Source organism: Aquila chrysaetos, chromosome 2 (assembly GCF_900496995.4).
Source record: "Aquila chrysaetos chrysaetos chromosome 2, bAquChr1.4, whole genome shotgun sequence".
In the NCBI taxonomy this organism is placed as follows: domain Eukaryota; kingdom Metazoa; phylum Chordata; class Aves; order Accipitriformes; family Accipitridae; genus Aquila; species Aquila chrysaetos.
Window position 1 is genome coordinate 52,798,575 of NC_044005.1, and position 12,051 is coordinate 52,810,625.

The window sequence follows — 12,051 nt, forward strand, 5'->3', positions numbered from 1 at the left end:
ACTTCCTGAGAAAATTCTGAACCTCTGGAACACATTACTATATATTTAAAATTATACTAATGGAGACTGCAGGTACTGTAGATTGTAAGTCTAAAACACATGCAGCACAACTATTACTTTCTATTCTCTCATCACCTGGCAGAAACTTGAACTACAAAATATTATGTTCCCACTACTTGTGGAAACCCATACAATTGTCCTCAGACTCCCTATCAGCAGAACTAAGCTTGCTCACATCGTTTTCAACCAGTAGCCAACAAAGAGATCTTTATTCTGTCTCTGGAGGGGAAGGCCAAGCCCGTGTTGAATGCTCTTGTCCCAAATCTCACGTATTATCAAAACCTTCCTAAAAAGGCTTCAAAAGACAGCCTCCACCTGAGAAAGCCCCAGGCACTGTCTAGAAGATACACTGTTCAGAGCTAGCACTTACAGTTCTCTTGATTCTGGCCTCTAATTCATGAGATTTTCCCTTTCTACACCAAATGACAATTTTTTTCTGTGAGGGCAAAAGATGGAAAGTCATTTTGAAAACATAGCTTTGTGAGATTCCTGTCCTAGATGGCAGTCTTGCATGGGTCCACTTTCCATCACATCAAAGGCTTCCCAATCCCCTGGCTGGAATCACTAAGTATATATGGGCTTTGAGACTTTTCACTTCATTTCAGTACTACAGCCCTTTTCTTTAAGTTTTTAGCTATTCTAATAATTTATTGGCCATGGCAGAACTGCTGCTTACAGTGGTCTGAATGTCTGGAGTATCGTTTTTTGGAGGGTTTAGTAGCAAAACCAACCATTTTCATCTCCCTAGAAGTTACCTCTGTAGTTATATTACTATTCCATCCATGGGTTGAAAAGTTATCCGTTTAAAACAGAGGAGGCTTATGCCTTCTAACAGTTGCTAACATTTCAAGAAAGAATGACAAAGGAGCTTCTGGGAACTATTAGGCTGGAGTGAGGTTATTGGTGGGCAATTTTACAGATACAACTGCTCCTTAGAAACTCAGTAGTACCAAAATCTCTCCCGAGAGGACAACACTATAATGTCCTACTATAATGTTTTTTTCCAGAGAAGTACAGAAAAGCACCAGATTAAAAGCTGAGGGACAAAGCTGAGCACGGTTGCAACATAAATGCTTGGCAAAGGCCAAGGTATCTTGTGGATCTATGTCCTTAGTGCTTCATGTGAGGCACTGGTGAGGAGGATAAATTAACCCTTGTAACCTTCTCCACATATAATGCAATGCAATTCTGTAACGGCATTGAAGAATACTATTACTTGGGACCTTGACTGTCTGAAAAAAAATGAGGCAACATTTGTCTCGGGAAGTTCAACAAAGGGAAATGCAGTTTGGGATTAATAACCCCATGCACCAGTAGAGGCTAGGGATCAACCAGCTGGAAAGCAGCCTTGCAGCAAAAGACCTGGGCTCCTGGTAAACAAGCTGAACATGATTCAGCAATGCGCCCTCACAGCAAAGGTGGCTAACAGTATCCTGGGCTGAATTAGGAAGAGTGATTACAGGTCGAGGGAGGTGACCCTTTCCCTCTGCTCATCCCTGGTTATGGCCACACCTGGAGTTCTGGGTCCTGTTCTGCACTTCCCAGTACAAGGCAGACATGGACATACTGGAGCATGTCCAGCGAAGGGCAATAAAGACAGCTAAGGGACTGGAGCATCTCTCATATGAGGAAAGGCTGAGAGAGCTGGGACCGGTCAGCCTAGAAAAGAGAAGGCTCATGGGAGGATCTCATCAATGTGTATAAATAACCTGATGAAAGGGAGTAAACAAGATAGAGGCAAACTCTGCTTGGTGGTATCTAGTGAAAGAGCAAGAGGCAATGGGCACAAATTGAATGCAAGAAATATTTAAACAAAAGAAAAAGGGTTTCACAGTAAGGGTAACAGAATGCTGGAACAGGTTGCCCAGAGAGGCTGTAGAGTCTCCATCCTCGGAGATATTCAAAACCTCACTGGACATAGTCCTGAGCACCCTGCTTTAGCTGACCCTGCTCTGAAAGGGGGAGTTGGACTAGACAGTCTCCTGACATCACTGTCAACCTCAAGTATTCTGTGATTCTGCATAAAACTAGGTCAATCTTTATAGAAGCTATCTTTTTACCTTAATGCACTACGCAGTGAAAATCTGAAGTACAGAAGGCTAGAGAGAGCTGTGGGAACTTTACTGAAGCACCACCAATCAAACAGCTTTAACTAAGTAAACATACTGCATTTAGGTTACATAAAACCTTTCCTTTGTAGCAAAACGTTAATTAGAAAAGCTCAATTATGATCTTTGTAAATATCCCTGTAAAGACATTTTTAATGATTTCTTAAGCTAAAATAAATAACCTTGAAATCCGTCAACATTACCCTGCTTCTAGCATCTAAATAAGAATGAATTATCTATGTTTAAAATATAAATAAAAAACCTGCATTTCTAGAAGCTATCTGAATATCCACCCACCTCTATTCACTGGAAACCCAATCTTTAAAAAGGTGTGTGGGAGAAGTCATTCCAGTTGAATGCTTTACCACCATGAAAGCAAATTAAACTTGAGGCAATCATTTGCTCTCTAGTTACTGATATCCTCTATAGTAGAGCCCGCTGCCTACCCTAACACATAGATTATACTAAAAAATCAGTGCACTGAAGAATAGCAGGGGAAATGAACAAGGAACTTGAAAAATGCATTATGATTCTGGTCATCATAATAAGTGAATGACTTCCAGGTGTATTTCATACAAGGGTGAAAAATGTAAACAACATTACAGGTTTTCTTTAGAGAAAAACAAAGGTGATAAAAAAAGCTGATTTGATAGAAAAAAAGCTGCACATTACTGTTGCAAATGTAATGTCTTACTAGAGGTAGTTAGAATTGCTTTTGCGTACCTTAAAGCATGAATTAATGACAAGGAAACAGACTTTGTACAGAACTGTGTGTTGAGCCTGACATAATCTTCAATCTATGGAGGACATCAGCCCATTGACTTCCAGCTCTAGCCTTCCTCAGTATGAAAACTATTACTTTTTTTTTTCCTGTTTAATCATAGCAATCCTTTAATGACAATTTCTGACACGTACATCTCAAGCATGCTCAGGCTAACTCCTAAGCTACCCGTGGCCAAACATTTAAAATGTAAATGCTTAAAAATAGTCAGAATCTCAAGTTTAAATTTAGTCATTCCAGGTGGCATCCATCCTGTGAGTTAGGTCATGAGTCTTAACTAGTTGTTCAGACACACTTTACAGAACTGTTTCTGAGAGAAGTCCACCCATCTGCCTCTAAGTCCACTTTAACCCTAAGAATGCACCCCTAAATGGAGAGCTTAAAAAGATTATTAAGAGGACAAAAATTTGGTGCTTAATTGCTCTCTGTGGCTTTCAAAAGTTCCCTATTAAAAAAAAGTGGTTTTAACTTCCAGAAAAGCACAGCAGCTACAAAACCCAGTAAGACTGAATGAAAGCAAAATTTGCCTCTTTAAAAACAGGTCTTTTTAAAATTTAAAATGACTAATTGTGGATTTAGAAGCCTAAAGTACAGGCATGTAAATATTTTGAACTTCTGTTTTTTAAAACAGGCTTTTCATACTTACTAAATCAGAGAATCTTGGTGAGCAATGCTATCCCATTGCTATTTTGGTGCAGCAACAATGAATCACCTCTATGACTTAACACATCCATTCTGAAGAATGCCGGATTACCGTGATTTGTACTGGCATCAGTGTACTGGCATGAGTGTCAGCCAGAATTATACAGCAGTTGGACCACGAACATCAGGATTTCCAAGGGCACAAACGGACTCCTGCTGCTCAGTTCCACATAACTACTTGTGGACACTCATCACCTAATGGCTTGTTGTTTTTGAAACTTAAATACATCTTAAATAAAAAGTAGCAGCTACCATACTGATAAAGTCTCCCAAGTCTCTCTATCCTTGTGGAAAATGTCAACATTGTGGAAGGAAAATGAAAAGCTGTCTTGGAATTTTTTTACCAAATTTCAAGTAAAAATGAAACTTCTTGTTTCAAAATTTTGCTAGTGTCTCCCAGTAACTCTAGTTCAGATGTCTTGTGCTTCTCCTCTCTTTGAAAGTTCAGTGTCTCTAGACTACCCTCTCCTAGCACAAGCCAGACATCCTCACTGAGCCATGTTAATGACATGTCATGAGAAATAGGACCAAGCTGAGAAACTGTCCAAAAGTTAGAGATAGGAGACATACAAACTACATTTCTTATTAAGGGGTTTATGCCTTATTTGACTTCTCATTAAAATACAAAGAGTGATTATTTTAATGTAAAAATGTACATTTTTACATATTTTTTCCAAGTCTCTCTCAGGGCCTTGAGTGCACCAAGAGGCACTGCAAACTCTTCCCCCCACCCCCATGGGTTTGGCCGCCCAGGCTCAAGGCCACCTCTGACACTGCACAACTGTGTAACCTTGGGTAAGACTGTGGTGACAGTGCTGTGCAAGAAAGAGTTGGGCAAAGCCTTGTTAGGCACATCTCCCCTTCACATGGGAGGTACACTAAAGCTTAGACTGCACTTAAGCCCTTGGTCCTTGCCTGAGTTACGTTACTGGTGAGCCTGTATCTGCTCAGGTACCTCACTGACCTTGACTCACAGATTTGACTTCCTGGCTTGACCTTGAACCTGGCTCATCACTACAGACTCATCTGGAGTTCTGAACTCTTGGCTTGACCCTGTTTACTGTCACTGGACCTGCTCTGCTCTCTTTGTTCAGGTACTGTGGGACTGCTCCTTCATGAGTGATGCCACTGCCCTGCCTGCCTTGCTGTCGACTCCTAGCTGAGTTCTGTTGTGGAGCACCTCACTCTTGCTTCTCCCTAGGTGTCAAATTCAGTTGTCAATTGAAAAGAAAAAGAAAGAAAAAAAAAAACTCAAGTAACTTTTCAGACAGCACTTGATGAAAGGTGGGTGGTTCTTTCTGCCAATGTTGCTATTAATTCAGCCCAAAAAGTTTTAGAGGAACATGGTATGTTCATATGTGTAAGTATAAAAGATCAGTATGAAGCTGAGACCAGCCCCTCAGTAATTATCATGGCCTTCCTAGAGCTTTGGAATTCATGGTTTTATTTGCCATCTCTCTCAGTGACACTTTATGAGAGATACAGAGCAAAAAGTGTTTGAAGATTGCAAATAACACTACCTATCCAGGGTTTGAACATTTTTTTGTAGCAGAGTCAGGATAGGTCTTATCACTACGTCCATATGTGTATTTTTAACTCCTTGCTTATGTGAGACAAATGGCTTGCACCAGTAGTTCTTGGCAGCAAGCTACAGCCCAAATAACCTCCCTTCCCCTGCTTCCTCACCCAAGAACTGGTGCAGTTTTAAAAGGCACCCTCCTGGAAGGCAGCAACTGACTTAAGACTACAGACTTCCACAGTATAATTGGTCTGGTTCAAAAAAAAAAAAAAAAAAAAAAAAAAAAAAAAATTCAAGTTAAAACCATTTCAACAACTGCAGTGGAGTAACAATTCTTCATATTTATGCATTACCTTTCACCCTGGGAACCCAAAGCTGCTTACATATTACACAAGGCAAGTTTCGCTGAACTCTTGTGAACTAGTTACACATTCTGCACAGTGGTAAACCAAGGCTGTGAGAGGCTTCAGGGACTTGCCTAACACCACACTGCTGGAAAATACAAAAAACTCAACATATGCAGGACTTATGATAACCTCAAAGATGGTACAATTACTCCAACATTTTTGTTTGTTTGTTTCTTTTGGACAACCAAAAGCAGGAATTAAACAAACATCAACTGATCCTGCCAGTATTCCTTATAATTCAGATGACAGTACTACTTTTTTTAAAATAGTTGCTAATGTTTTGGTAATTTTTTTCCTTTTTTTTTATATTGTCTCTCTTGGAAGTTGAAAAATATAATACACTGAGATTAAAGAAGGTTCTTTCTCTCCTCAGTAAGGACTCTCTAAGAATGTGTCATGGGAGAGGAAGATAACTTTCTCAGGACCTCAAGTTTCAGTTGCTGTGATTTGCAAGACTGAGGTGCAACATAAATAGCAAAGCATGTTTCTGCTGTGGAAGGGTTTTTTCAGGACTCCTTGCTCTGAGAAGCTTGACATTTTTGTCCCTGCCAGCTACTCCTCCTGGTAAGTATTTCAATTGCTAAATTTCATACCAGGGCTCATCAAGACAATACCCCCAACATGCTACACAACATACAAGGATGAATTTGTGCAAGGTCTATACTCACGCAGAAGTTGTCTGCATGTCATGCCAGCTTTTGCTAAAGTTCTGCTTCAGTTCATTCATCAAACTTATGCCAAGCTTTTGTTTAATTTCAACCAGGTGCTTTTCTTTGGCTGCTAGCACTTGCCGCAAAGTTGAAATTTCATCCTCTAGCTGAGAGAAACAAAGAGGGAGGAGAAAGGAGAAAGGTGTTAGCCTGGTCCCACATAACAATAAACACATACGATGTTAAGAGATTAAATGAATCTCACATGAACTTGCATTTTTCGTAGATGACTAGAGAGACAGAGAGATACAAGTGCTTGTCGAGATCACAAAGACATGTCCAGAATAGAGCCCACACTACATTAAATTAATGTCTCAAACTGCATCGCCTATGTGCACCACCATACACATGCATGTGATGAGAGAATTCTCCAGTAAGGAAGTGACTATTGAGCAACTTGACCAAGATCTGCCTGAGGGCATGAGGAGTCTCAAACTTCAGCTTTTCATTCACTAGTAAAATGGGAATGGGCAGAACAACAGAAGACTAGATAATTCAGGCAAATATCGCTCTTTGAATGCACAGGCTTTTAACTTCATATTTGCAGCTTTTTAGTCTTCCACTCATGAAAAAAACAGATGCAAATTCTTAGAAGCAGGTTAAAAAAAAAAAAATCTCGTAACAACATATGACTTGAGAGTATCATAAAGAGTTATGTCCTTGTCACGAGTTTTATCTATATATTTTAGGCCCTACATATTTCAAAATAGTAACATAAAAATATATAGCAGATGGACTGTTAACATGAATGAACAGGTTCTACCCAAAGCATAGAAGCATTCAGAAGACCCAGCAGATTAGTCTTTTCAGAGCTCCTAGTCATTAACCAAACTGTGCGAATTCAAGTTGTAAAGATGCCATTCAGCCCAAACAGAGGGATATAAGTCTCCCTGTGGTGGACATTATTTGAGACATTTAAACCAAGCCAGTGTTGGAGCAAGGCAAGGACCAGAACACTTGACTGGAGGATGAACTGCTGAATCAGCCTGCCGCTGGCTCAGGATCCTCCCGCTTGGGTAGCACTCCTGCAAGCACGGGTTTGCATTCTTCACCCAGAAGCCTCCTAAGCCAATTAATTATACAAGCAGCACTCGGAGGTACTGAAGCTAAGAAGGGCAAGTGACACCAGAGCAGCTGCCTTTCACTTCAGGTTTAGAAATTCCCTTACCGACTGTGATCCTTCCTCCATATGTTAATAGGATAACATATGGTAACATATCTGATTACCATATGTTAAGTTCCTTGGAACCACAGTCACCCTGTGATTTAACTCCATAGGCTGCAGTGAATAAGGCAAGCACCAGCTGAATCAGTTGCTGACATCCAGGGCTATATTTAGGATGTCAATACCAGCATTATTTTTATTTTACGCACTCATGCATTCTGTTCCCTGTAAAACCAGCTGCAAGCTCATTGATCTTGGGAAAGTCTCACCCTTGAATCCCCCAGCTATCAGTTTCTCTTTTGTCACTACCTGCTATCTAAATCATTCAAGCAGCTCAGGAATTAAGCAGCAACACTATGAGCACAAAGCAAAATCATGACCTCAGTGAAGCAGGTATCAGTGTATATACCAATGCCTGCGATGCCAACACTTCACTGGTAGAATATGTAACAATCCAAAATTGCTTTATTCCTTCCCATGTCCCTTATGCTCCATTATATTCCTAACCTGCAAATGAAATGCTGTTAAGAGGCAGCACGAGTTTCTCTTCTGAGAGAATAACTGGTTAAATGCTTACAGAAAGAAGAAATCACAAATGTCAGCATTCCTCAGGCGGCAGTTCAGAGCTCCCTTTAGTTGTTTCCCACCCACAGCAAACCCCTTAGTGCACAAGTCTGCCTGAGTAACACTGCTAAAGAACTTAACTTAAACCAATACCAGTATGCTTACATGTACTTAAAACATTAATGCTTTCCATATGGGCTAGCACTAGGCTGATAAGTAGGTACCTGGATATGTAAACATTCAAGGGCTTCTATTAAAATTACTTTCCATCTGTTCCATTGAATAGATACCTAAAGCTGTAAAGCCCTAAGCAAGCATTAACCATGTGCTCAATGGCGTACGTGAACAACATTTTTGACTGTATTAAAAATAATAAAATATTTTTCTTTAGAGATCAGTTTTGAATTGACAAAATCATCTTCAAGTTCCATCATTTTAAAATAATGGCAGATACAAAGCCCCCCTGAAGTGCTCAGGTATCAGTGATTGAAGACTCTGAAGTAGTAGAAAGGATTAGGGACTTACAGTAGGATCTTGAAAAGCATTTAAGCAGGTTACGAACCTAACTCCCATGGAAGTCAGGCATCACCTGCTTAGGCATTTTCAAAAAGTCCACTCTTACAAGTGCAGACTCCATTGTGAAACTAGGGCTTAAGTCAACAGAAATACAAGTTTCTAGTCCTCCCGTTTCCCTTCTTTCTAAGTGCAACAGAGTCAGAAGAATATAGAAGCATCATATAAGGACAAAGTTCTCCCTTTTTGTGGGCCTAGGAATCAGAGTTACTAGCTGTTTTTTCTTTCCTCTATTATTTTGTGGGACATGTAAAAGACCACCTAAGACATTACAATTTCCATGATTAGCTGACATGAGTAACATGTAAATCACACAAAGCTGAGACCCCAGGAAAAAATCCACAATTACAGATAGATCTCTGAAATCTGGGACTGACTAATAATATGGAAGAAGGACAGTGAAGTCCAGCACACAAACACAAAAAAATATTTTCCCTTGTTTTGCCCTTTTTTTATTATTTTAGGGTAAATTGTATGTTTTATGGGGTTGAACAACCTTTTAAGATCGTGGCATGCCTGAAAAAAAACCACTGCAGTAATTCTCCAGCATATAACCTTTTCCATTTTTTCCAGTAGACACTAACAAAACAGCTCATAAAAAACAAACCAGAAAGTACTTATTCAGTAAAATCGAGCATTTTGGATAAACTACTATTAATAAAATATGTCAGTTGGTATTATCTATATTCCGAGATACACATAGTACTATGTAAAACGTGGAGGTGATAAGATTCAGCTACTGGTTGGAATAATACTGATTAATGGATTGAATGGTGAGCTGAATAGTAAATTGAGTATTTATTATGCTTGTTTTAAGGATCAAGGCAGTAAGCGGTTAAATTATTAAGGGGCCCCAAAAGAAAACAGAAGTCAGCATAGTTAAATGCACAAGTTAGATTAAGCATCCTTTTTCCCTACCACTACATCACCCAAACGTGTGGTGTCCTGGCTCGGCTGTTTGCACAGCCCTCCGCAGCAGGGGGAGCTGAACCAGGTAAAAGCCATCACAGCAAAAACAAGGGCTGTTTTTAAGCCAGCTCAGTTCCTAGATCCAGCAGTGCAGAGAGGTGTGCAAGTACCTGTGTGGGTACAGCACAGGGGGCAGGAACAAATGGCTGGAGATGGAGAAGAGAGGAAGGCAGTGATCAATTAAAGCAGCACATGCAGTACACCCACCGAGGTCCTGCACTGTGATACGTACCACAGGCATACATCACTACTGAAAGGAAGGCAGACATGGCTGTTTAAGAGTGAGAACCACCTGTGGGACAGGCTTTGTCAGGTATTGTTTAAAGAAATAAAACATGAGTTACACAACCAACACCAGCAGTGTGATAATATGCTGACAAAAACTTGAGATGGAGCGAGCAACTACGTACAGCAAAGACAGCAGAGAAACCGAGGCCATGGTCCCCTGAGAGGGAGGTCTTGGAGCCACTGCTGTCCCAAGGAACTCCCACCGGCTCCTGCGAGCTGGTACACCCGTCTTTGGTTGCACCACCACAATTCACCCCTGCACAGCTGCATCACTCACTAGCTCACAGCACAGCACCTCCCAGTCAGGTTGCCAAAACCAGCCAGGAGGCTCACAGGTGAAAATAGCAGGGGTAGAAAGTTTGAAAGGGCACTGCCACAAAAACTCTGACATTGCGGAACCACGGCTTGGAAATACCCTGGATTCTCAGGGCAGGCTCACTCACTTCACCACCACAGGTACCACCGTGGCAGCCAGACCGCAGCATGCATCTGCCCACCTGTGCTAGAACTGAACATCAACTCTCTGCATATCCTGTAAGAAAAGCTGGAAAACATCTAACAGACAAAAAATGTAATAATGAAGGACCAGCTTTATTACTGGTAGAAAGAGCAACTATAAGTGGGTACTTGATAACACAAAGTTCACTTTGTGAGGAAGAAAATAATCTTTTCCTTCATTTCATTGGCTTTCAAAACCAACCCCACAAGACTGCATCTTCTCTATACCGTTCTTTCACATAATCCTTTTTATGTCAGAAGACAAAAAGAAAGTTACAGCAAACATACAGAAAAACTGTCTCTCAATGAAGCCAGTCCATGGGACCCTTAAATTCTGATTAGCTATTTTATTTAGTAAACTAGTGATTGTTATTGAATTGTTACCCCTTTTCAAAATTGCTGGGAATTACAACATGTATACTAAAATGCATAAAATATTTTTAAGGAAATGTGAGCACCTTACTACGGTAGCCTTTTAAAGAAAGTAGTTGAAACTGTGAACAGAATAACATAGCACAAAACATAACAGGCACTTCATCTCTGCATCAAATCATATAGCTCAAATTTTAAACCTCCAGGCTGAGTACCTATTGACTTGTAAGTTTTTCCTTGGGTGAACAGCACCCAGAGACATCAGGGACACTCATAAATAAAATTAGTCATAATTTGCAGAAAAAGGTACTCACATCTTTCCTCAAACTGGGAATAAACGTTCAATAACTCACATAGCTAAACTTAGAACCTGTGCATCAGCCAGAAAGCTTGTAGATCAAACCAGATAGCTGCTTTTGTGACAGTATGGGAGGGGGAAGACAGCAAGGAGTAAATTACTACTTTGATGAGCATAATGGAAGGACAACTGACAGCAGTGAGAGAGAGAGCTCAAAATCTCAGCCCCCATCATGACTCAAGAGTCATTGTACCATGCTTCTCACGCCAAGGGAGGAAGGGGATTCAAAAAAAACCAAAACAAACAAAAAAAACCCTACCCCGCTAACAAGCTTCTGGCCTTATGTAAAGTTTTGGCCTACAATTTTCTGCTATTATTCCGAAGTGTCAGACTGTCTTCTGTTAATTCAGATGACTGTTAGAAGTTTCTGTAAGAGTTACTCATTTTATTTGCATTGTAGAAATTCCAGAGCTGGATTAGAGTCAGAGCCCTGCTGTGTTAGCCAGACTACAAATACAAGAACAGAGTTAGTCCACACTCTGAAAAGCTTCCAGTACAAAGAGATTACTAGCAGGGGAATAGGAAAAGAGGATACAAAAAAACCTGTCAGAAAAACAGTAGTGCTAGTTCCCCTCCTAATGTCAGGGAAGGAAGGAGGAAGAAGAAGAAGAAGAATACAGAGAATATATACAGCAGATACACAACACAGAGATGGAACATATTTTTTCTGTTTAAATACATGCACAACAGGTGCTCACAACAGCTCCCCATTATATCAACTATTAAGTGACTGCAGCATTAAGATTTGAACCTTTCAGAACAATAAGAAGAACGGTGCTTGTTCCTACAGGCTCAAACAGGTATTACCTAACACATAAGGACATGGAAGAAAAAAAAACTACCACGGATGAAGCAGAGGGGACTTTAAAGACTAACAGCTTTTCAAAAGGAAACATTAACCAATTCCCACAGAGGTTTCTTTCTGAAGTAGTCAAGGTCTTACACGTTTTTTACAGTCTTTTCTAAGAATCATAAGC

At 40.3% G+C, this 12,051-nt stretch overlaps 1 protein-coding gene across 5 annotated transcripts in view; it reads right to left on the reverse strand.

Moving 5' to 3' along the window:
* Positions 1-12,051, reverse strand: part of TPD52L1 (TPD52 like 1) — a 61,592-nt gene that overhangs the window by 25,331 nt on the left and 24,210 nt on the right. For all 5 annotated transcript variants that reach the window (XM_030037443.2, XM_030037435.2, XM_030037463.2 and 2 more), the window contains one exon: positions 6,246-6,394. In XM_030037443.2, the coding sequence (XP_029893303.1) occupies positions 6,246-6,394 (149 nt within the window). The remainder of the gene's footprint in view (positions 1-6,245; positions 6,395-12,051) is intronic.